Source organism: Arachis hypogaea, chromosome 4 (assembly GCF_003086295.3).
Source record: "Arachis hypogaea cultivar Tifrunner chromosome 4, arahy.Tifrunner.gnm2.J5K5, whole genome shotgun sequence".
In the NCBI taxonomy this organism is placed as follows: domain Eukaryota; kingdom Viridiplantae; phylum Streptophyta; class Magnoliopsida; order Fabales; family Fabaceae; genus Arachis; species Arachis hypogaea.
In genome coordinates this window covers 36,592,244-36,617,629 of record NC_092039.1, presented here as the reverse complement: position 1 = coordinate 36,617,629, position 25,386 = coordinate 36,592,244, and the positions used below count along the sequence as shown (strand labels likewise).

Below are 25,386 nucleotides of genomic sequence, written 5' to 3'. Positions count from 1 at the left end.
ACATTAATAATACGTACATTGGCCACGTCTCTGATGACTATGTTTCTTGTGGCTATTGGTGGCTAGAAATGGACCAACCAATGAAGAGATGACATGTGATGTTATTTAGTATTGTAGTTATCGTAAATGATAGGACATAATTAGATTGTCTAACATAAAAGTTCGGTTCTCAAAATCCAGCAACACAATAAAAAATGAGGAAGAAAATTTACTCCGACGACCAATGCATCGACGATCCAATCTTCAACTAACCACTAATCGACCACAACCTCAACCCTCGATAACGTTGCCATATTGCAAACACAAACTATAGACCCAATTGAATCTTAACCCTCAAGTTGGCCATGAACTCAAAGCTCCATGACGCCACGAAGTTGTGCAGACGAAAACTTCAGACCGGCAATCGCATCTTTAACTTCCACACCTGCACGGACTCAACTTTGCCTCCGAACTACTACAGTTGTGCCTTTATGAAACTCTCATTTCAATTTTTACAATTTATATTCTCAGTATTTTTATCATAATTTTAATTTTGTTCAAATTAATGTTCCATTAGTATATTGTTTATTTCTTTCTTATATCTGCGAATGTTTAGTAAAGGCATAAACTTTATCCAGTTTGATTAATGAATTTATCGCAATATAATCAGGTCATAATCACGGTCAACATAGCTTTCCATCTCCAAGTGTCAAAATATCATATATGTTATGCTTGTAGTCATTTTAGCCACCAGATAGACTTAACTACCAGAAACTACACCTACATACATACGCATATATGTTTCTGTATGTGTTTATGTGTAGTTTAATTAAAAGGAAAAGTAGTATTTAACTTTTGATAGAAAAACGACGTAAATGGGACGATGAATGTTGTGCAAAAGAGAAAAAATGAGAATTAACAAAAAAAGTGTAAGTCTTGTATTTTTTGTTTTATTGTTTTTTTATTTTTTTTAATCTTAAAAACAAAAAATATTAAACATAAAAAATACAAATTAAACATATTCTTACTTATTTGATAATCAATTTTTTTTAAATAAGATGATAATTAAGTGTTAGAAGATTTTAATCTCTAACTAGTTAGTTTTTGAGAAAAAAAAATTATTAGATTCAGGAAAAGAACTAACATAAAATTTGAAAAGGAGTTAAAGTTTAATTTTTAAATATAAAAAAATTAAAATAAAAATGTTAAAAGAAATTAAACTAAAATTTACACACAATTTTTTTAAAAAAAAATAATAAAATAAAATTTAAGGGCTATTGTCCCCTTGAGCTATGAGAGGTTCCACCCTTGATTAGCTCCTCAACAACAATAAATAATAGACATATTTTATCTTTTTATTAATTTACCATATAAAACTTAATGATAATATTTATGTGTATCATTAACTATAATAATATATATGTTTATAAAAAATTATTACAAATAATAATTCTTGAAGTAAAATTTTATTTGTTTTATTAGAATTTATAATAAATAGAAAATAATTAATGAGAGTTATCCATAAACTCAAAAGAACGAATTTTTTACTATTCAAAGCAATATCATTTCATGCTCATTTGATATTATAGAGAATTTTTTAGTTTAGTGAATCTAAATTTCATTTAAAAATTTATGATTGATTAAAAAAATTTTGTATGTACAAAATAAAATTTAAATCTATAACACTTGTTTAAACAATCTAATGAACAAACCGCTAAATTAGTCCAAGATAATTTTTATGGCACAAATAGAATGGGCCATTTTAAATAGGTCTGACATTTTGCATCATTACCCGACCCGATTCTGACCAACTCCTCCAACCCGACCCAGCTCGAGTAACCTAGGCATTTCTAGTTCCCTCTTCTGGAACTTAACAATACCTCTTTCTTTTCGCTCTCTGTTGTTTAACGTTTAAAGAAGCCTCAACGAAACGAAAACGCTCGACGTAACACGCTGCTCTGCGCCTCTCTCTTTCTCACTCTCTCACTCACCTTCTCCTATGTCTCAACTCTGAAGCTCTCCGCCGGCGGTGAAACTCGTTCCTCCAGCATTGGCCATCGCTCCTTTGTCTCTTCCTGTTGCTCGCAGCAAGCCCCGCCTCAAACTCCTCTTTCAGGTTCAAGTTCCTTCCTGAAGCTCTTCCCTGTTCTCTTACTATCCTGCATTATTTTATATATATATATATATATATATATATATCCAATAATCAAGGTATGAAATTATTAATATATGGATTGTGATTTAATCCTATTAAATAGTTTTTTTTATAAAAAAAATCGTGAATCTGTTGTAGTATCCTTTTGGTGTTGTTTATGTGATTGATGGATAGTTAATTGGTGTTTTTGAGGAGGAAAATGTCTTCACTTGCAGGATGTGTTGCAAGTGATGATGATGATCATGGTCATGACCTCCAAAATCAACTTTAGATGTCACTTTAATTTAGAAGGTGGTGTTACATATTTTGGATGTCCCTAATCTTAGTTTAAGACTATTTCAAAAACTTGTGAATGTGTTTTTTATTTTATGTTTTTATTTTGGTGACTAAATTTTTATTTTATGGTTTATGATTAGAAAAAATATAGGGTACTAACATAAACTTCTGCCAATTCTTATTTATATTTATGTTTCATAGAGTGTGTTTGTAGATGTGTCTAATAATTAATATATTTTAAACACATATATAAAGAGATACATCCAGAAAATATATCTATAAAGACATTTCTATTAAACACAGTTATAAAAAAGACATTTTTATTAGACACATCTACGAACACACTTCCATAAAATACAATTATAAATAAGAGTCGGCAGAAATTGGCAGATATGCTGTTGGTAACGTAGCGGAACCGATTACTTATATTTTGTGATATTTTGTGTGATTATCTTCATGGTTCTGTAAACCGGATTCAATCCAACCTCGACAACTTTCACGGTCCGGTCAGGTATAAAACCGCAGATAAAAAAACTGTTGAAGATCTGCTGAACCGGCCGGAAATCGGATGGTCGGACCGAACCGGGTCCCCGCCGGTTTACCCGAAAACGAAGCTACTCCTTCGTTTCCTTTCGCCCTTTCTTTCTTTCATTCAGAAAGAAATCACAGAAGCTCAGCCAAAAAAAACCCTAGCACTGTAGGCCTACACCACCGCCGCAAGGAGTGGCATATTGCCGCCGTCCGTTAAGTTCGCCGTCCGTCCGTCCGTCCGTCCGTCCAAGTCTTCAACCCCTGTTCGCTGTCACCGATCGCAGCTGCTTCCTCGAGCTTGGCGTCCGTCGTCTTTGTCTGCTCAGCCGCGCTTCCGCCGCCGTTTGTTTGCCGTTCACGTTCTCCTCTTCGTTCAGCCGTCGTCTACCTTCGCGTTCTTCGCCGTTCACGTTCGCTCGGCGTTCACCGTTCGCGTTCACTCGCTGTTCACCGTTCGAGTTAGCATTCGCGTTCGTCTGGAAGCCACGTTGCACTGCTTCAAACTCTGCGCCGAACTGCATTCGCGTTCGTCGAACTGCTCTCTTTTGTCGCCGCCGTGAGTTCCCTAAACCCGCCACCAATACTCTGCTTCAAACTCTGCAACTTCTGGTTTCTATTACAATAAGTAACTATTTGATTTGGTAGTGGTTTGGATTATTTTCATAGATTATACAATTGTTATGTTCTCTTCTCTATCACATTGATATTAAGCTTTGAATTCTCTTATTTCGTTTTAAATTTACCGCACTCAACATGTTTGATGAAATGCTTTAACCATATTTCTGGTTGGTTTTATAATTTCTAGCTTTTAGAAACTTAGTAAGTTGATTGCATGTGAAATTAAGAATAATTGGATCTTAGTAATTAGGAAATTTTAGGTGTACAAATAGCATCTTTGCAGAAAACATATTAGCATGATGATTCCACTTGCATTAGTGTTCTTCTGGTAAATTTTAACTGTTCTTGTGTTGTTGTTCTGTTGTTCTTCTGTTATCTTTAAATTTTTGTTGTTCTTGTTGTGATTTTCTGTTCTTGGTTTAAGCTGTGATTGAAGGTTCTTTGGTTTGGGTATTCTTCACTTTCCTGTGAGCTTAGCTTTTAATTCTTTGAGCATACACATATCAAATCATTGTTTTCAGCAATGGTGATTTTTAGATTTTTTTTGGGTTGCTTTGTTTTAAATGTTCCTATTGCTGTTGTGTTTTTGCTGTGATTTAAATGTTCTTTTGATTTTTTTTTTTTTTGATTTTTGAATGCCCAGTCAGTGCTTGGTTGATTGGTTTTGCTCACTGATTGTATTTGATGATAAATTTTAAATTGATAACTCTATTACTGCTTTACTGTCTGTTTCTGTAGTTAAATTTTATTAAAGTTTTTTGAGTTTGCACTGCCTGTTACTGACTCACTGTTCCTTCATTGTTTTTTTTTTGTTGTTAATCATTGTGATGAGCTTTGTTAAAATTGGGTTGAAAACTGTTAATCTTTCTTCATATTTCACTGTTCTAACTTTCGTTCTTATTAAAAAATTTGCAATTGGTGATCAGTTGATTTATTATATGCTTCATGTTTTCATTGTTCTGTTCTTATGAAGAAAAAATTTGCAATTAGTGATTGTATGATTCATGTTTTGATTGTTCTGTTATATAAAAAAAATTCTGTTTTCATTGTTTTGTTCATTGTTTGGTTGCACTGTCCCTGTTCTTGATCTCCGCCGACTTGCTACCCCTCCTACGTGTTGGATTCTTTCTGTTTCAGGCTCTGTTGTGTTTTTGTTTCAGGTTCTGTTGTGTGTTTGTTGTGCAACACTATCATTTTTTGTTTTACTTTTTGACTCAACTACATTAAGACAATATTCTCTATTTTAACTTGTGCATTGTAATTCAATCTAGCTATTTTTAATGGAAGTATAATGATGTTAATTGTCAACAAATTTGCAGCAAGTTTTTGAATATTTTGATGATTAATTACATTTAGTTGGTCTGTTGGTGATATTTTATGTAGGATTTTAAATTTGAAAGATATTTAGGATGTTTGTTTATAAATTAGTTATTATTTTATTATGGAACGGTTTTTCCGGTTGAACCATGGTTAGACCGGTTGGACCAGTAAATCAGTGAACCAGTGACTAGAGCGGTTTGATGACCGGTCTGGTTTTCAGAATCTTGATTATCTTTTCCGTATTTGCCATTATATATTTGTATTAGTACATTGGTTATTTTTGCTCGAGTCTACGTTACTACATTATGTGCCATCATATGGATTTTTGTGGGACTTGCGTTCAGTGATGCGTTTCTACGTTTATCGTTCCTTCTGTGCATGTATATGAACTCATTGCTGTTACTGCAGACATGGAAGACAGCAGCAGCAATGGTGGTAGCGGGAAACGTGAGGAAATTGTGGACGTTGGGTCGGTCGTTGAAGCTGTTACTGTAGAGGAAGGTGATGCTCCCCTCTACAACGTTGAGAGCCTCTGCATGCGTTGCGGTGAAAATGTAATCTCTCTCTCTCTCTCTCTCTCTCTCTCTCTCTGTGTCTCTCTCTCTCTCCCTCCTTTCATAGCCTTTGATTTTTTTTGTTATTTTATCCCTCACTTTCTTTTATGTGTTGTTTGCTTCTGTGGTTATTGCTGTGTGAGCTGGATTCCACTTTAACAATGTCCGCTTTTAGAGTGATTTTGATCTCATTTCTGTTGTGTTTCGCAGGGGATTACAAGATTCTTACTCACCTTAATTCCTCACTTCAGAAAGGTATGTGTGCTTTATCCTTATGGAGTTATGGTAATGCTTCAATAATTTCTTTCTTTGCCTTTTAAATAGGAATTATTGTGTGCTTTAATTAAAAGATTAATTTTGAAGCATGAATTTGTGATTACGGTATGTAAGCGTAATGACTTGTTGCCTTTGACTTTTGTGCAGATTTTGTTGTCAGCTTTTGAGTGTCCTCATTGTGGTGAGAGGTGAGTTGCTCTTCACTATGAACTATGTTTATTGGCTGCAATGTGATTGCTTGCTCTAATTTCATTTGGTGTCTTTGTTTGCCCATTAGGAACAATGAAGTACAGTTTGCTGGAGAAATTCAACCGCGTGGTTGCTGTTACACTCTGCAGATCCCATCTGACAATCCAAAGGTTGTGTTGAATGGAATTATTAGTGTTTGGCTTCCCCTGATTAGTAACTAGTTATATTAGTTTGAACAAACTAATGTTGCCAATGGATGGATTAAAACATAGTATAAACATAATATTCTGTTTAAGGTTTATACAAGATTGACTTGAGTGGATGTGCTCGAGCCTTCCATGTCTCATCACATGGTTTACTAGTGAGATATGCAACAGTGAGTCTCAACATTGGAATTTCTTTACACTATTGACCAGGTCTAGCATGCAGATTCATTTGCTGCTGTTCATTTATTCAAAATACTTCCGTTTTTAACCAAATAGACATATGTTTTAGTGAGGGGTCAATTATGTAACAAGTTTGAAATAAATGACCTACTAATGCGAAGGAAAACATAATGAATAGTGGCTCGATAAAAGTTGATATTGGTGTGCTTGTGAAGAAAGGGGAAAGATGTCATATTCTTTAACCCTTAGTCCCTGACCAAAGTATTTAAATGGGAAGACATAGAAATGTCTTTGGAAGTAGAATTGTTAACATTTGTTCAAAATGTTAATTTTATGGACATTACTATGTTTTTGCACCCTTATTTTAGGTTTGGGGCTTTTTGATGACTAGATTTCAATATGAGCTCCTAAACACATTGCACTCTCATCTTTTTTCTCCTTTTTAAAATGGTCTTTGTTGCCTGTGTCATTTGATGCAGATGCTTGACAGACAAGTGGTAAAATCAGAATCTGCTACCATTAAGGTACTTAAGCTGACGATGCTTATCTTTCTGTACTTTTCTAAACTTTGTTTACATTCTCCTATTCTTTCAGTCCCTATTATATTTGTATAAACTATGAACACTTCGGCTTGTTGGCATTTTGATTCATTTCAAGTCTTGACATGCTGTTGCTGCTCATCTGTGGCATCTTTGTCCTTGGCATTGACATTGCTATATCTAAAAGTTGCTCTGATTAGAAGACATAGAGGAATGCCGTAACATACAATACGATAACAATTAAAAAAGACCTGACTATGAAATTTGGTATTTGGTAGAGCTGGCATGGATTGTTTCATGTGCTTGACCTTACATTGTAGGTTAATGCTTGGTTGTTGTGACTTTTACTTAATTGGTCTTGCTGTGTAGCATATTTTGTTGTGATATTTATGACTACTGCTTGGTTGGTGAACTCTCTGTATTAAAAGTATATTATTTGCCAAGGGTCTTAGTTAGAGGATCCTGTATTATATTTGTTTATGCACCATTTTAATTAGTGATTCTTGGTGAATATAAAATTGTGAATACGTAATGTGGTTCTGTTTCTTGAAGTTTTGAATTGTTTGTACAATTCATGATAGACATACACCACTTATATGTATGTGATTATGCAGATTCCAGAATTGGATTTTGAGATTCCACCAGAGGCTCAGCGTGGTAGTCTTTCAACGGTACTTTTGATACATATTTTTATTTATTCTTTTCTAATTTTGAAGATTGATGATGTCTTTTTTTTCTTTTATTTCATTTTTTCGCTTGTCTGACATTTCATTTTTCAGTGAATATGGCCTTCTTTTTGACATGCATATCCGGCTTTAGTGTTTTATGTAATTGAATAATTGATTTTGGCCAAAGTTATTCGCTTATGCAAAACCATTTTAGGAATTGACCTTCAATTGATCTAGCTGAGTTATAATGAACAAATGAACATGTTTATGTTTTCTTTAATTCGGTCGGTCAAAACATAATTCCATAAGCAAAAATAATACCCATTATCCATTCGTTGATATTGAGTTTTTTTTTTTTTGGCTGTAGGTGGAAGGCATACTAATGCGAGCTGCTGATGAGCTTCAGGCCCTTCAAGAGGAGCGCAGGGTACAAATTTTTTTCTGCTTTTTATTCATTTTTGATGTAACATTTGGCATTCAGTAACTTAATATAAGATTTTGTCTTATAGAAAGTGTCTCCAGAGACAGCTGAAGCCATTGATCAGTTCTTGGTGAAATTGCGAGCCTGTGCTACTGGAGAGTCAGCCTTCACATTTATTCTTGATGATCCTGCTGGAAACAGCTTTGTTGAAAATCCGTAAGTGATTGCAAATTGTTGTATTACATTAGTTCTCTCCATATTATTTCACATCGTATCATATATCTTTATTGTATACCACTTTGAACAGAAACCTGTATATGTTATTTAGACAGCTTGGTGCCTCTATTTAGTGCTTCCTTTACATCAGTTGAACGCATTGGCTACTTCTGTTTACTCTGAACAGGTTTGCGCCATCATCTGATCCATCATTGACTATCAAGTTTTATGACCGAACACCTGAGCAACAAGCATTGTTGGGATATCTTGTTGATTCTACACAGATTGAAGGAACTCGCAACGAAGCACAAGCAGGGGGAAATGCTGTGGTTACTGAACAAGTGAGGGGAGAGCCACATGGATCTGTAGGGGCAACTGCTGGTCATCGAGCCATTGCACAGAGTAATAGTTCAGAAATTGCGGAAGCCTTATTTCGATACACTGCACCGGAAGAGGTATGAATGCTGAACTTTGTATTGTTGAAAACCTGTGTTGGGTCTCTTTATTTTGTTGTGACTGACATGCTTACTTGTGAACGACAGGTGATGACTTTCCCTTCAACTTGTGGTGCATGTGCCACTAAGTGTGAGACTAGAATGTTTGTCACCAGTATCCTTTTACTACTTTTATACCACTTTCTGTATGTTCTTTTGTGTTTTTAATTTGTTAGAAGGATTGTCCATTTTACCATCAATGGAAATCATGGTTTAAAACTTTGAACTGTTTGATTTGAAGGATTAATACTTTAGTAATGAAACCCAAAATCATATAAGGCTGGTTTGCTTTAATAATTTACATGCTTATGCTTTCCTTTGTTCCTAGCTGAGTCCATGGTGTATTTTTCAGTTGAAATTTTATCTCATATATTTTGATAGCTAAATACCACAAATTAAACACCCTCATAGTTTAACCTTAGTTTTGGATTCAGGCTAGCTACCCAAGATTAATTTCGAGATTGGTGATAAAAAAAAAAATTGCAAACTGATGTCTATAGGGTGACACGTATGCCAACAGCTTCATTTGAATGCTTTGGTAACAGTGACTCACTTTTCAAAAACTCTGAAATATTGGCAGACCATGTGTGAGCAATTTGCCTTGTTAATTTATCTATACATTTTGTTAAGCTTAACAATTCACAGATATTCCATACTTTCAAGAAGTAATCGTAATGGCATCCACATGTGACTCTTGTGGCTACCGCAACTCCGAGGTATGTTCTGATTTCTTGAGTGTAGATGTCTCTCTTGAGAGCCAGGATAATTATTTATTTCATCATGCAGTTAAAACCAGGTGGACGAATTTCTGAAAAAGGCAAAAGAATTTCACTTCATGTGAAAAATGTTAACGACTTAAATCGCGATGTAATCAAGGTATGTGAGCATCTTTATTATAGCAACACATGCAGTTGGGTGGTTTGACTTAGAATAATTAGATATTGAAATATGAATATGGTAGTAAATCTTTGCTTTCAGTAAAGAAACCAGCTCCCTGGATTCTTTTGAAGTTTTGCTTTCAAAAATTTTAAATCTGTCTATTTTATTTATGATTTGTTATTAATTTATTATGATACTTCAATGAAACTATAATTGCTATGAGCAGACTGAATCATAAGTTTTGTATTTCCGAAGCTTCAAATTGATGGTTTTATTAAGAGCTTTTGTCACAAATTATGGCTTTCCTGCTATCAATGTATCCTGTTTTCAACTGTGTTAACTGCTGTTATGATACTTATGTAGTAGATCTTTCCACTGAAAGTAAACCTGTAAGAAAAATGTAGTACCTTACATATGAATTCTTCATTCTTTTGCACGCTTATCTATTGTCAACTGTTGATTTTCTGTGGTACGAGTCCTAAAAATATAATTGTCCCTCAATAATTGTTACATATTTATATATTATTTTAAGGCATTATTAACCTCGTCTTATCTTCTTTTTTAAGTCTGATACTGCAAGTGTAAAAATTCCTGAACTTGAATTGGAATTGGCAAGTGGCACCCTTGGTGGTTTGGTTTCAACTGTTGAAGGTTTGATTACAAAAATTAACGAAAGTAAGTGCGCTCTTTCTGTCACATCACCCCACACTTGCATGCACACATAATAACAGGACTACCTATCCTATCATAATAGAATCTTTGTAGTGTTCATATTTGTGCATGAAAAGAAAAAGACAAATGGTATTGTGCATAGATTTAATTGAGCTTCAAATGTACAAAGTAATCAAATTTCAACCACCTCTAACATGAATATTCTTTCCAATGTGAATAATCTGCATCAAATATGGTGGAACAGGCTTCTAAATGTTAAATGTTAATGTGTTGGAAAAATTGAATTTAAGTTGTTCTCCTTTCATCCATAAGTTTATTTTCCTTGCTCTACTTTATCATTTATATATGTAATATTCATTATGCTGGGTTTAATCCTGTACATTTGCAGGCCTTCAGAGGGTCCATGGATTTACTTTCGGTGATAGTTTGGATGAAAATAGAAAAAGCAAGTGGCTAGATTTTAAAGAAAAGCTAGACAAGGTAGAGCGTCTTCTTTATAAAATAGGAATAATTTTCTCGTAGCATATATTCTCGCAGAGTAACAGTTGCTTTCCTCATTCCTCTCATGGTGGAGCACAAAACTTGCTATTTTCTGTTCCCAGGGAACAAGCATTCTACTTTTGAGCTCCAACAGAGTTCAGATGCTTTCTAAAATATCAGTGCTTAATAAGCAGTTGCTGTCATACAATCAGTAGATTCCTATCCTTGAAGGACTTTTACCTAATGGCATCTTTTTGTTTATATTTTTGTGTGTGCAGCTTCTTAGCTTGGAAAAACCTTGGACTTTAATTCTTGATGATGCATTAGCCAATTCCTTTATAGCACCTGCAACTGATGATTTAAAAGACGACAATCAATTAACGTGTAAGTGTTTCTTCAACAGTCTTAGACATAAAGCCATGCTTAATGAAGTTCATATTTCCCTAGTTTGAAATTAAAATCTGAATACATATTGTCTTTGGTCCTAGCCATTGCCCAACATGCATCAGCGTATTCTGCTTCATATGGTCAAGTTACTGAGATGATAATAATATGCTAATCTTTGCATTAAAGTGGACTGAATTGAAGAACCAAACCAATAAATAAAAATTTATGCTCTTGGTTTAATCACCTTATGCTGCTTGCTTGTGTAGTGGTACAGTTGTAACCTTCAGATTTCAATATGCTTTGACCAATAAATCATGTCATTTCAATATACTCTTTTCTAGAACATGCCAATAATAATGTTCTTGAATGATAATTCTTGCATTTGACAGTTGACACTCCTATTTGAACTGTGTATTAATGGACGATATTTCTGTGCCCTTTATGGATGTGGATAATGGCAAAGATGATGATGATGTGTATTTATTGATTATTGGTTGCTTGTATTCATCTGGATGAATCGTTCTTCATCTTAATATATTCTTGTGTCATGTTTTTCTGTTGTGGCAATTTCATTGCTCTGGTTGCTGCAGTTGAGGAGTATGAGAGGTCATGGGAGCAAAATGAAGAATTAGGCTTGAATGATATGGATACTTCTGCTGCCGATGTTGCTTACGAATCAGCAAATAATACTAAAGTTGAATGAACACTGTAAACCGCCTCCTCTCCTCTCATCCTGGTGGCTGCCGGAACCACCCTAATTAATTGAAGAGGAGATGGAAGAATTGATGTGCCAGATGAAGAAAACCAAAAAAGGAAGAAAAATTGGTTCGTGATCCTCATGTACTAGCGCTTTTTTATTATTTTTTTTTTGAAAAAAAATGCATGCAATCTTGCTATTTTTCATACTTTTGATATAATGTTTTGAGAGATAACCTTTATATAAATTTGGTAAGCATTTCTGGTGTTGTTTTAAGAGTTTAATTTTGATGTAGTGACTGTAAAATGTTTTAGGATCATGTAATTATATCTAGTTATTTTTTTATGATTGTTCACGCGGTCAATATAAAAAGAAGTTCTTTTTGTTGAGGTGACGTTATATAATTGGATATACATGTAAAATTATTTTACATTTGTGCATTAAAATTAAATTCCTGTTTCAATTTGGGGCTCTTCATACTTTTAAGGATAAAGAGCAACAAGAGTGGAATGTGAAAGCATTGTGCACTGAAGTTTTGCATCGTCACCACATAATTTTGGGAGATGAGATTGGCAAATTGCAAACCATGAACATTAGGCGAACATGTTATCATTGGAAGTATTTAAGGATCATCCATTGCCTTTTGTTTTTGTTAGTCAAAATGATTTAGTGATTTCATTTTTGGGATTATTTTGATCATTAATTTTGTCTTCTTTTTTTTTTATAAATGCTGATATGATCGTTTTTGTAAAATACCATGAGTATGTGTCATTAAAATATGAAATATTATTTGCTGGATATAATTAGGGTAAATAATTAGGAAAATTATTTAGATGGAATTTTGCCATTTCACATCCACAACCGATAGAGTGATGGGTGTTGCAAACCTTTGTTAAATGAGAAAACACGTTGGGACTTGGGAATAATATCGTATTTTTTAATGTATTGGTAGGGGAAAAAAAAACAGAATGATAACAGAACGGTGTTACTCTGCAAGTGCAACATGTGCTAGTTTCTCTCCACCTTACATTATTAGAGATAACAACTTTAAACACCAACCATGTAACAAGTTTACTCTATGTTCAGCAACATCTTCATCTACATCTACTGCCATATCTATAACTAAAAGAAGATCTTTATATGTGTCTCTCATCTGCACCACTTTATCTTCATTCATATTCTCACTTGCTCCTGCTTCATCCTCTTCTCTCTCTCCTTCCTCCAAGTTCCCCATATCAGAATTCTATGAGCTCCCCAATTCCAGTGGACTTAAGGTCTTAGACCTCCTTCTTGGTTCCGGTGATGAAGTTCCTTCTGATGGAGACAGGGTACCTTTATCCTTTACACACCTTCAAAGTAACATGAATTTTGAGTTCTGAGATGGATGTTGATTGTTATAAGAGATAAATACTTTTTTTTTTCTAAAGTATATGATTATTCTATGTAAATAAATATGGTATTGTTATTGTTGAAGGTTGCAATACATTACTATGGTAGACTAGCAGCAAAACAAGGGTGGCGCTTTGATTCAACCTATGACCATAAAGATGAGAATGGTGATCCTAATCCCTTTGTCTTTGTTCTTGGGAGTGGCAAGGTAAACCCTATTATTAACACAAGTGGGAGTAGCTATTATAGAAATTAGTGTTAATAAACAGTGTAATGATTTTAATCACTTGTTAAGTGAAAATTAAAGGTGATAATAAGAAAAAACAATACTGTCTATGTTAGGATAAGGTGAATAATGGGTTGAATTTAATTTGTGACAGGTTATAGATGGAATTGAGATGGCAGTGAGATCAATGAAAGTAGGTGGTATCCGAAGAGTCATCATACCTCCATCCCTTGGATATCAAAGCACATCACAGGAACCAATTCCACCCAATGTATGCTACTTTTTTAATTCTTCTTTACACTTACATCATCATATGTTACATTAGATTCATTTTTTTCTAGCTATATTCTTCCTCCTAGAAAATGCATATGTATAATTAGATGGCCTAGTAGTAATTTTTTATTTTTATTTTTTATTTTTTTAGTGGTGTTTGTGCTTGTTTATTGTTATATTGTATCTGCATAGACAGTTTGTTTGGGTTTTTTATTTTTATTTTTTATTATTAGTATACACTAAGCTCCTTGATAGACAAGTGATGCTTAAGCCATTTTGGTAACTGTCTCATAAGTCACTACACAACATGCGGACACACTTATAAATAGATAATCAAACCCATGTGTACTAAGTACCAAAATGTCAAAATTTAAATAATAATAGTAGAAAAAAAAAACAGAAAAAAGGGAAAGTAGACTCAGTCATAGGAGCTTGCTTATCTTACACACAACTTGTGGAGTTGCTAAAGCATGTTCTAGTCTTGTGACTGCTTTTCTCAACACTGCAAAGGTGCACATGTTAAATGTTTGGCCTTTTTTGTTACAACTTAGCACTATTGATATTAAATTATCAAATCAATCACTTCCTTAAAAATATAGACATTTTGTTGAGACGTCGTGTACACATGTTGGACATTTTTTAGACACAATACTATGAATACTCGTTTTATATGTGTGTCTTCTATATCCAACCGTATCTTAATAAAAAAAAATAAAAAATTCTTTTTCGAACACGCTTAGATATACGTAAATATTATTATGTGTTAATGTGTTCAGTCTTATTTTTAATATGTATTCTTGATATGAGTTTAAAAATAGTATATATTATTATTTATTAAAATAAAAAAATATTTTAAATATTTTATATAATTAAAAAAGACATTAAAAATAGTTTAAAACATATTTATATTTTAATATCAATAAAATATCAAAAAATATAATTTATCTAAAAAATAATATATATATATATATATATTATATCGTATTTTCGTATCTTATAATAATTTAAAATTTGTGTATTTGTGTCCGTGTTGATATTGGTGCATTATATATCACCTCTAAAACAAAGAAGTTGATAAAGTGATAAAAAAAAATTAAGATAATAAAACTTATATGATAGAAGTTACAATTTTAATAATAAAATTCTTCACTTTATTATTTTAACGTATTCTTTTTCTCTATTGTCAATCCCTTAAGCTTTTATTATTTCATTCAGTACTAACATTTTGGTCTCTTCCTTTCATTTTTTTTTAATAAAGTTCTTTGACAGGCAGAGGCTGTTCACAACCATATTTAATCCAACTCGTCTTGCTAATGGAGAAGGCTCCACTTTAGGGACACTTATATTTGACATTGAACTGGTTAGCCTGAGGCATCAATGAATTAATTTGAGGGTAGTCATATTTCCTTATCCATTGTTATTAGCCAAATTCAGTTATCTCAACCTATGGTGTCGGCAATGCTGACTTCCTTGTTGCTCAAACTTTTGCACTACCATATTAGATTGGTTATGTTAGAAGTTACAACTTATTGGTCTTTCTTTTAACGAATAAGATGGATCATATTAAAGACTGAAATCATTGCTAAAATGATAATGACAATAAACTTGTATTTTAAAGAGTTAAAAGTACATTATACTTCAAAAATCCATTACTAATTAAATAAAAAGTAGAATCCCAAATTATTTTTTATAGTATTTTTTCTTGCCAATATATTAGTCCTTAAATAAATAATTGGCTAGACAATCTATCCATGATATATATAAAAATTAAACACCGTAGTATTTGAGGAGAAAACTTGATATATTTATTTATATTCTATATAATATAATATATAATAAAAATTGCAAAAATAACTATCGACCAATTTAAATTTCAATTAAGAAAAAAGATAGTTTAGTGTATATACATTTCATATTAATACAGAATTCAGAGAAGAGTTACACTTAAAAAATATAGCTTAAATGGCAGCGGGTTCGAATATCCTATCTTTGGTAAAAAAAAAAAAAAAAGATTAATGACTAATTTTTTATAAATTTAAATTTAAATTAAAGATTTAACTATTAATAATATTGTGGATTAGCGAGCAGCGACTACAGTCAGAATGGTGAGTTGGAAGTGTCAAAGAGAATGGATGCGCCGTTACCTTTTTCTTTTTTGCTGGAAGGGATGGACCACTGTCATAGTTAATTTAAGAAAATTTTGAAATATTAATATTTTAATAATTTTAATTAATATATATATATATTTAGTAATTTTAAATAGTACAATTAAATATCTTTTAAATATTATTTTTAATTAATGTTTAAAAGAAAAAATAAATAATTTTTTTTAATTTTTGAAACAATTAATATGTGAAAGTAAATATTTAAATTAATTAAATAATAATAAATTTTTAAAAATATTAACTAAAGACTAAATTTTAAAAGACTAGTAGTATTTTTCAATTTTAAAATTCTTCTCATATTAAGAATTATAAATCCATTATTAATTTGTTTAATCTTTGTTGACAGGGTTCTCCGGCTAATGGTGCCCTACTAGCCGCTATCCACTTTGACCCCCGCCTTTCTTTTTTATTCCCTCAATTTATAATAAAAATTTACGTATAATTATTTTTATATAAAATTATTAATTAAAATATTTAGATAATAATTTAATTAAATATATTAAATTATTTAATAATCTTAATTAAATTTATATTAAAATAATTATATGTAAACTTTTATTTTAATGTATACATTTATTTATATATTAACAAGGATAAAGATTTAATATAAATTATTTTACAGAAAATTAATAATTAAAAATTATTAAATAATTTAATTTTTAAATAAATTATTATTTAATTATTTTTAATTATTAATATAAAAAAATTTATATCTAAATTTTCACTTTTAAAAAAATACAAAAATATGGATTTAACTTTTTATACAGTACCGTATAAAATGTAGTCATGTAATTATAACTGTTTTTTAGACGATTATTTATAAAATAAAATATATTTATTTTTGTAAATGTAGCGTTATGTGATTGAACGCATTTATAAAACAATTTTATATTCACAATAAACAAAAATTAAATTCATAGTATATTAGTATATAGAATTGCTATATATCTAAGTATTTTTGACAACCAAATTAGCATAAACCCAACCAAAACTACTTTTATTATAGTATACACATGTGCTTTACTAATGCAAACGAAACCACTTCACTTTGTCTTTGTTCTTCGCGCGTCTCCTCTCCTCCTCCTTCTTCTATTGGTGATGTTGTTGGTGATGTTGTTGCTGTATTTTGTTTTTGTTTTTTTTTTCTCTTCCCCTTATTGCAGTATTTATTCTTTTTTTTATTTGATATTTTTTTTGTTTTAATCTTCTCAAGAGAGTAAAACAAAAAGAATTTTAAAAATATGAAATAAGAAGGAGAAGATGAAAAAAAGATTAAAAAAAGAAGAAGGAGAAGACGAAGCGGAAGATGAGGAGAAGAAATTTAAGTGAAACGAAACCAAATGAATCTAAATTAAAGTAAGAAATAAATCGAAATTTCTTAATAAATAAAAATTTTGGTTAATACTTAACAGCAGCATAAAATAAACCTCAGTTAATTTACAAATGAACCGAAATTAGTTCAGATTTAAACAAAAACTAACTAAACAATCACATATAAACAAGTTCAGCAAATTCAAATGAACGAAATCAAATGAACCTAAATTAAACAAAGAGATGAACCGAAATTTCTTAAAAAATAAAAAATTTTGTCAATATTTAACAGCAGCATCAAGTGAACCCAGTTAATTCATAAATGAAACAAAATTAGTTTAAATTTGAACAAAAACCAACTAAACAACTATATATGAACAGGTGCAGCAAATTCAAGCAAAATAAAATCAAATGAACCTAAATTAAACTAAGAAATAAATCGAAATTTTTTAAGGAATAAAAAATTTGGTCAATTCTTAATAGCAGTATCAAGTGAACCTCATTTAATTTACAAATGAATCGAAATTAGTTCAAATTTGAACAAATAATAAAAAAACTCATTCATCAACAAAAGCGCATCGAATTCATTTTTGGATCCAAATGAATCTTCAAATAAACTAAGAAATGAATTGAAATTATTTAATAATGACACAAGAGAAAAGAACCAATAAAGATGTTAACAAAATATTGGTGTTGTTGGTGATAAAAATAACAAAAGAAAAAAATAACGAAAAAGAAAAAGAAAAAGAAGACGCAACTTCAAGGAGGAGGAAGAGGAAGAAGCAATAACAGTTAAACGTGTGTGCGTGAATTTACCGTAGTAAAATGTGCGCATAAACTTGAAATATTTGGTTGGACTTTATTAGGAGGTGAGTTCTATAGTGTCTTTATTACAGTGTCTAAATTGATTTACTTCTTTTTTAAAATAAAAATAAAATGTTTAAAATAAAAAATAAATTATGTAAAATTTATTAAATATTATATATTTATCTTGTTAAGTAACTTAGATACAAAGTGATAGACACTCTAACATTCACCTGATTAGGATTAGAATTATGATTTATGACTTAGATATAAAATTTTATTCATTAGTATATTTTCAACAGTATAAATTATACCTATATTAAACTCAAATAAATAATGACTTTATTAGTAGTTAAGTTCAAAAGCCAACGGCTTCCTAAATAAAATCCTCCTCTCCTGCTTCTTTTACGAGGAATGTCCAAAATTAGTTTTTGACAATTTTTTAATAAATAAAATATTAAGAATAATTCAATAAATAAAATTTGCTATTTGTTTTTATTGTCTCTATCATCTTTCCTTTCAAAAGAAAAAGTAGAAAGAAGCGTTCGTTGGTTAAGAAGCATTCCATTCGACAGAAGCAGAAGAAGCAAAACCACTGGTTTCTTTGTATTACTACTCAGATCTGATCTTGAATCAGAAGAAATCAGAAGAAAAATGGGACAGAAATCTCTGATCTACGCCTTCGTCTCTCGCGGAACCGTGGTTCTTGCAGAGTACACTGAATTCAGCGGCAACTTCAACACCATCGCCTTCCAGTGCCTCCAGAAGCTTCCTTCCTCCAACAACAAGTTCACCTACAACTGCGACAGCCACACCTTCAACTTCCTCGTCGACAATGGCTTCAGTCGGTTCCTCTCTTTTTCTCTCTAGATCTGTTTTCCGCTCATTCAATTTTGTGTATATATGTATGCATTTTTGCTCAGATGATTGTTATGGTGGAATTCTCATTGTGTTTGAGTGATTTGAAATGCTGCATTGTCGTTTTTCAGCTTACTGTGTTGTTGCGGATGATTCTGCTGGAAGGCAGGTTCCTATTGCGTTTCTGGAGCGAGTGAAGGATGATTTTGTTTCCAAATATGGTGCCTCCGATAAGGCCGGTGCTAATGCTGCCGCCAACAGCCTTAACAAGGAGTTTGGGTAATTTTGTGTTTTGTGCTGTCGTGAGAATTGAGACTAATTGATTATGGAGGTTGATTTGTTTGAATTTGTGTAAATTGTGTTGTTTTGTTTTGTTTGGATGGTGCAGGCCGAAATTGAAGGAGCATATGCAGTACTGCATCGATCACCCTGAGGAGATAAGCAAGCTTGCCAAGGTTCAGAATCAGGTCTCTGAAGTTAAGGGTGTCATGATGGAAAATATTGAAAAGGTACATACAGATGCCTTGTGAGTTGCGATTTATCGGCACTGCCCACGCTGGTGTGTTGGCTTATGGCGATATAGTTGTTACTGCTGAAATCGAAGAGATCAAATTGGTGGATCATAGGTGTTGTGTTTCTACAAAGCATAGATGCTGTTTAAAATTTCAAAAATAAAAAAGACATGTCATAACACAGAGTGGATCTTTGGAAAATTAATATAATACTTAAAACATCATAAATGAGGCTGTTATATTAGTTTAGTCAGCAACTTTTTCAAACTTCTCAAATTCATGCTGTTATACAGTGTTGATATTTTAACTAGTTCTGGTTAAGCATGTCAGATTTGGATCCGAGGTATTATCGGTTATATATTCTTGTTCTTTTTGGATTTCAAGTCAGTGTAGAAACGTGAGAACTTTGTTTCAATTTGATATGCAGTTTTCTTTTCCCCATAGTATCTGTTGATCTGTTTTTGAAACTTTAATTAAAATAAAACAGGAAACTTTAGTTGTGCATGTAGCTTGGCCAATTGATTCAGTAAAAAGGAAGCCTTTGGAGGAACAGGGCCCAGGAGGAGCAAGGAAAATTTGTTCCTGATGGGTTTTACATTCCCCGTTTCATGTCCATTTCTGACATTTGTTGTCTATTGTCCATACCCTAAGCAACAAGGTTAAAAGAAGCCATTTCGATGGAGCAAATGGATTTAAGATTTCTGTGTTGAGAGCAAATTATTGTTAAGTTAGATTTGAAGGTGGGTTATCTCATGTTAGTTGGTGTTTCATAGATAAATAAGTTTCTTGACTGGGAAACATTTGAGATTTGATGGAGATCATCATGGATAGTAGGATATTCTCCAGCTACGAATCTTTTTTATTTTTCAAAAGATGGGAATTGTGACTGAACAGCCGGGAATTTGTCAATTCTAGAGCTGTATAGGTTTGACAGCGTTTAAGTTAATGTGTTGGTCACTCGGCTACTGTTTGTAGGTGAATTATTTAATATTATCCTTCTGAGATAAGGGTGACATTTATGCAAATTTGTTGTCTATCATTACAGTTGTCTGTGGCTGAAATAATCTAGCTCAAATATTGTAACTGAAAACTAACTCCATGTTCAATTGTTCATTGACTTCTCATTATATTTTTTTATTCTAACATAAAGCATTTGCTCAATCATATTGACTTGTTCATAATATAATGTAGGTTCTGGACAGGGGAGAAAAGATAGAGCTTCTAGTTGACAAGACTGAGAACCTTCATAATCAGGTTAGTATGTCGTTTACGTGTATCTGCATGTTCTTCTCTCCCTGGAAGGTCTTGATTATTGGACGTATGAAATTTCTTATATATGCTTGAGGTTCATTTAATAAGCCTCTTGATATTTGATAGTTTTGATGCAATACTGATTACTAGTCTCGTGGTACCCCGCTTTCCAATCCTAGGGTTTTTTTTTTTTAATTTTAATTTTAAAAGATAAAAATCCCGTTTCATTCATGGTTGAGATTTTTTGAGACAGGCACAAGACTTTAGGACTTCAGGGACCAAAATTCGTAGAAAAATGTGGCTGCAGAACATGAAGATGAAGCTGATTGTATTGGCAATTTTGATAGTCCTGATCCTCGTAATTGTCCTTTCCGTCTGCCATGGATTCAAGTGTGGAAAATAAGCACTCCATTTTCCAACATATTTTATATTTTTTCATTTTGACCACTCTTGTGATTATATATTGTTGAGGAAAGATATCACATTCGTGACATGATTTTGTACGTAGTAAAGACATCATCATATTCCTTATTCACTTTGTTCTACTTATGATATTTTTACAATATGATATAAGAATGCTTTTTGAAGGTAAATTTTGGCCATCTATTGTAGTTTGATTTCTTCTCCATTGACCAATTTTTAATCAGTGAAGCAAATTTATACCATTTTTCCATCAAGCCTAAGAATTTGGCAGATAGTCACTCGTCCACTTCAGAAGAGTTACTAGATGACTGATTAGCGATTATATTTTATCATAGAGCTATCATAACTAATATTTTTTCATAATTCAGCTAGTATTCTATCAACAAATACTCTTAAAAGTCATATGCCTGGACTTTTAAGTACAAGTATGTAATGTTAATATGGTTGAATATATATTGATTCATTATTTCATCTTTCTGTTTTCTTCTTCGGTTTGAACTCATTCCTTTATCTATAAACTAAGGAGGCTTCTTCAGTGGAGAAAGAATACTGTGATGTTTTAAGCTTATATGAAATTAAGAAAAATTATTTGGGTCATATTATAATTAGTAAATTTAAAAAGAATTCCACATTTATATTTATTAATTGCTTTTGCCACCATCATCATCCTCAACATTCTCCCACGGCTCCTCTTCTTCATTTCATCCTTTGGCACCCTAACAATGAGCTCCCCATCGATGAAGAAGATGCTAACTGATATGTCACCACATACCTCGGCCACCCAAAAACCTTGGAACGAAAACAGATAAGGTCGGGCCCACTTATTTGAAAATAAGAAACGTGCTCAGCAAATTTGATTACCAAAACAGAATATAATAACCAACCTACAAACTCGGACTTATCCACAGCAAACGGGTAAAACAACGTCTATAAAGCCAAATTAGTATCATCGGCTAAGGATCAGGTTCTATTCTCAATCTTAATATTTTACTTAATACACTCACTCGAGATTATTATTGACTTGAGCGTCAAAGTATCTTTTGCAGGTATTCCCACCGCGGTGTTTGGTCCTAGCCGACGTATAGCTCTTCCTCTCCGCCAGCAGTCTACTCGGAATTGCTAAAGCTCGGCCACCCCAGTACTCGGACGAATCACTTGGCGCCCACCGTGGGGCTAGAATATATGTAACCCCACCATCCTCTTTGTTTAGTCTTCTACTCTGTTTTGTTGGATTCCTGATCTTCGAACATGGCTGACAAGGAGAACCCTCAACTCACACAAGCTAAGCTCCTAGCCTAAATCGCTGAACTTCAGGCAGACATGCGGAGGATAGCTGAGTTATCTGCACAGAACAACGGAAAACATGAGGGAGAAAGCTCCAAAAGCTCGGCCCAGGGCAACACAGATCCCCTGAACATCACCCCGCCGAAGGAAAAGCTCACTCCCGACAATCCCTTTTCCGAGGAAATCACAAAGTTCCAGATGCCAAAAAATTTTACGTTGCCCTCAGCCCTTGAGCCATACAAGGGGTTCGGCAACCCCCGAGCTCATGTCAAGAAATTTCAATCTATGATGTTCTTTAACGACGCTAACAATGAGCCTGTGCTCTGCCGAGCTTTTTCCACTTACCTTGATGGTGCTGCATTACTCTGGTTTTCTAAGTTGTCTGCAGGTTCAATTTCTTCCTTTGAGGAGCTGGCGAGGTCGTTCATCGATTACTTTGCTGCGTCAAGAATATATGTGCACAGATCAGATTATCTAGGCACCATCAAGCAGGGTCAACATGAAAGCCTAAAAGATTACATGACTCGGTTCACGGAAGCAACCATGGAGATCCAAGACTTAGATCCGGCGGTCCACCTGCATGCCCTCAAAGCCGGCCTCAGACCTGGAAAATTCTGAGAAACAATTGCAATAACAAAACCAAAAACGCTGGAAGAATTCCGAGAAATGGCTGCAGGCCAGATGGAAATCGAAGAGCTTCGCGAAGCCCAGAAAACAGACAAACAACCGCACATAAGGGATGAAGACAAAATGTTTAGACCACCGAACAATTACGAAACCGAAGAAGCCCTTCAAGCTCACACCAAAATTCAATACTTACACTAGGTTCAACACCAAAAGAGAGAACATCATCAAAGAAATTCTAAATGCCAAAATCGTGAAACCACCAGCTCGGGTGGGGAGTTACCAAGACCAAAGGTTCGTGGATAGAAGCTAGCATTGTGCTTTCCACCAGAAGTTTGGTCACACCACGAACGACTGCATCATCGGAAAAGACCTGCTTGAAAGACTAGCACACCAAGGGCTCCTAGACAAATACGTCAACGGTCGAAAAGCCAGAGGAGTCAACTCAGACAGAGACGAACACAAACAAGCAGCAACAGATAAGGACAAAAGAGAACAGACAACACCCAATCCACCAAGAGGAATCATCAACCACATATCAGGAGGCTACACAGGTATAGGTGAAACAACCTCGGCTAGAAAATGAAGCTACAGAGCAATGTTGGCAATCAAAGGAACGCTGCATCCCGAAGAAAGAGGAGGACCCAGACGTCACAATATCATTCAATCAGTCAGACTTCAAGTCGGCAAGCCCTAACCTCGACGACCCAGTAGTAATCTCTATCCAAGTTGGAGAGCTATTGGTAAGGAAAACACTACTGGACCCAGGTAGCAGCGCTGATGTTTTATTTTATTCTACCTTTAAAAAGATAAAGTTATCAGAAAAAACAATGCAACCTTCCTCTGGAGAGCAGATTGGGTTCTCTGGAGAAAGGGTCCCCATCATGGGACATATATGGCTCAAGACAACAATGGGAGAGGTCCTTATGTCAAAATCCATTGATATCCAATATTTAATAGTAGACTATTATAGCCCTTATAATATTATCATCGGAAGACCCGCCCTGAATATATTCAGGGCGGTAATGTCCACTTTACACCTGTGTGTTAAGTTTTCAGTGCAGAAAAACAGGATAGCAACAGTATACACCGATCACCAAGAAGCTCGGCAATGCTACAATGCCATTCTGAAGCAAACCCAGACGAAACAAACAGCTCAGCCACAAGTCCAAGCGATACACAATACTGTCGAGATCCTAACGTTAGCCGAGCTTGACCCAAGAGAGGATCTCAGTGAGAGACCCCAACCAATGGACAACCTCCATCGAGTAACACTAACAGCGGATGAAAAGCAGTACACACACATCGGAAAAGCACTAGAGGGGGAAGAACAAACAAAACTTATAAATATACTGTGGCAGAATGTTGATCTATTTGCATGGATACCAGACGACATGCCTGGAATAAGTCTAGAAGTTATTTGCCACAAATTAGCAATTGACAAAGCAGTCCGACCAATGGCACAAAAGAAAAGAAACCTCGGAGAAGAGAAAAAACAAGCAGCACTAGAAAAAACCAAGAAACTCCTCAACGCAGGTTTCATCAGAGAGATCCGCTTCACCACATGGCTATCAAACGTGGTAATGGTAAGGAAAAACTCAGGTAAATGGCGCATGTGCATCGACTTTACAAATTTAAACAGAACTTGAGTTTTATGGATGCATATTCTGGTTACAACCAGATTCTAATGCACCCAGAGGACCAAAGCAAAACAACTTTTATAACAGAACATGGAAATTTTTGTTACAAGGTAATGCCTTTTGGCTTAAAGAATGTAGGGGCGACGTATTAAAGACTAATGGACAAAGTATTCCGATAGCAAATAGGTCGGAATATGGAAGTTTACATGGATGATTTGGTAGCAAAAATGCCTGCACAAGGATCACATTGTGACGATCTGGTAGAAGTTTTCAACCAAGTCCGAGCATATAACATGAGGCTCAACCCGGACAAATGCGCCTTTAGAGTTCAAGGGGGAAAGTTCCATGGCTTCATGCTAACCTCACGATGGATAGAAGCCAACCCAGAAAAAATGTAATGCAATACTGAACATGACAAGCCCAAAGACAGTAAAAGAAGTCCAACAACTAGCAGGGAGAGTAGCTGCCCTATCACGCTTCCTACCTGTAGTGGCAAACTGATTTTATCACTTCTTCCAAACATTCTCTAAAAGTAAAAAATTCACATGGACAGAGGAATGCGAAAGTTCCTTTATGGAGCTCAAAAAGCTCTTAACATCACCCCCAATACTACAGAGACCAGAAACAGGTAAACCTTTATATTTGTATTTATCAATATCTAACCATGCTGTAAGCTCGGTCCTAGTGATTGAAACAGGGAAAAAACAAAGACCAATGTACTTCATTAGTAGGGTATTACAGCCAACAGAAACAAGGTACCCAAAAATAGAACAGCTGGCGTTGGCACTAATCACCATAGCAAAGAGATTACGACACTACTTCCAGAGTCACACAATAATAGTACGAACAGACCAACCCCTAAGGCATATATTAACCAGACCCGAGCTTG

General features: G+C 33.7%; 3 protein-coding genes across 5 annotated transcripts; all 3 read left to right on the top strand.

Annotated features, from left to right (window-relative positions):
• The first annotated feature begins 1,844 nt into the window (after positions 1-1,844).
• Positions 1,845-12,136, top strand: LOC112796668 (uncharacterized). Of its 3 annotated transcripts, XM_072235504.1 has the most exons (19): positions 1,858-2,095; positions 2,350-2,425; positions 2,922-3,497; positions 5,288-5,433; positions 5,644-5,688; positions 5,857-5,897; positions 5,987-6,068; positions 6,764-6,808; positions 7,438-7,494; positions 7,859-7,918; positions 8,001-8,128; positions 8,316-8,583; positions 8,671-8,737; positions 9,268-9,338; positions 9,409-9,498; positions 10,068-10,176; positions 10,562-10,653; positions 10,932-11,037; positions 11,631-12,136. In XM_072235504.1, the coding sequence occupies exons 4-19, from the start codon at positions 5,290-5,292 to the stop codon at positions 11,741-11,743; spliced, it is 1,518 nt and encodes a 505-aa protein (XP_072091605.1). In that variant the 5' UTR covers positions 1,858-2,095; positions 2,350-2,425; positions 2,922-3,497; positions 5,288-5,289; the 3' UTR covers positions 11,744-12,136. The 3 variants fall into 3 exon arrangements, with proteins under 3 accessions (XP_025695017.1, XP_072091605.1, XP_025695016.1); XM_025839231.3 differs by lacking the exon at positions 2,350-2,425; XM_025839232.3 differs by lacking the exons at positions 2,350-2,425; positions 2,922-3,497 and having other exon boundaries at positions 1,845-2,095.
• Positions 12,137-12,278: 142 nt separating this feature from the next.
• Positions 12,279-15,201, top strand: LOC112796669 (peptidyl-prolyl cis-trans isomerase FKBP17-1, chloroplastic). The gene is made up of 4 exons (XM_025839233.2): positions 12,279-13,065; positions 13,212-13,334; positions 13,507-13,623; positions 14,884-15,201. Exons 1-4 carry the CDS (start codon positions 12,706-12,708, stop codon positions 15,004-15,006), a joined length of 723 nt encoding a protein of 240 aa, XP_025695018.1. The 5' UTR covers positions 12,279-12,705; the 3' UTR covers positions 15,007-15,201.
• A 1,714-nt stretch (positions 15,202-16,915) lies between these two features.
• LOC112796667 (vesicle-associated membrane protein 721) lies at positions 16,916-21,119 on the top strand. The gene is made up of 5 exons (XM_025839228.2): positions 16,916-18,749; positions 18,895-19,042; positions 19,152-19,272; positions 20,467-20,529; positions 20,780-21,119. The coding sequence occupies exons 1-5, from the start codon at positions 18,560-18,562 to the stop codon at positions 20,927-20,929; spliced, it is 672 nt and encodes a 223-aa protein (XP_025695013.1). The 5' UTR covers positions 16,916-18,559; the 3' UTR covers positions 20,930-21,119.
• Positions 21,120-25,386: the final 4,267 nt, after the last annotated feature.

Bases quoted from the DNA above. Each gene is read 5' to 3' on its own strand.
- LOC112796669 (XM_025839233.2), top strand. From the start codon at position 12,706: ATGATAACAGAACGGTGTTACTCTGCAAGTGCAACATGTGCTAGTTTC. The intron at 13,335-13,506 runs GTAAACCCTATT...AATTTGTGACAG, and splicing joins TTGTTCTTGGGAGTGGCAAG to GTTATAGATGGAATTGAGAT. The intron at 13,624-14,883 runs GTATGCTACTTT...TTTTTAATAAAG, and splicing joins AGGAACCAATTCCACCCAAT to TTCTTTGACAGGCAGAGGCT.
- LOC112796668 (XM_025839232.3), top strand. From the start codon at position 5,290: ATGGAAGACAGCAGCAGCAATGGTGGTAGCGGGAAACGTGAGGAAATT. The intron at 8,738-9,267 runs GTATCCTTTTAC...AACAATTCACAG, and splicing joins GACTAGAATGTTTGTCACCA to ATATTCCATACTTTCAAGAA. The intron at 9,339-9,408 runs GTATGTTCTGAT...TTCATCATGCAG, and splicing joins GTGGCTACCGCAACTCCGAG to TTAAAACCAGGTGGACGAAT.
- LOC112796667 (XM_025839228.2), top strand. From the start codon at position 18,560: ATGGGACAGAAATCTCTGATCTACGCCTTCGTCTCTCGCGGAACCGTG. The intron at 19,043-19,151 runs GTAATTTTGTGT...TGGATGGTGCAG, and splicing joins AGCCTTAACAAGGAGTTTGG to GCCGAAATTGAAGGAGCATA. The intron at 20,530-20,779 runs GTTAGTATGTCG...TTTTTGAGACAG, and splicing joins CTGAGAACCTTCATAATCAG to GCACAAGACTTTAGGACTTC.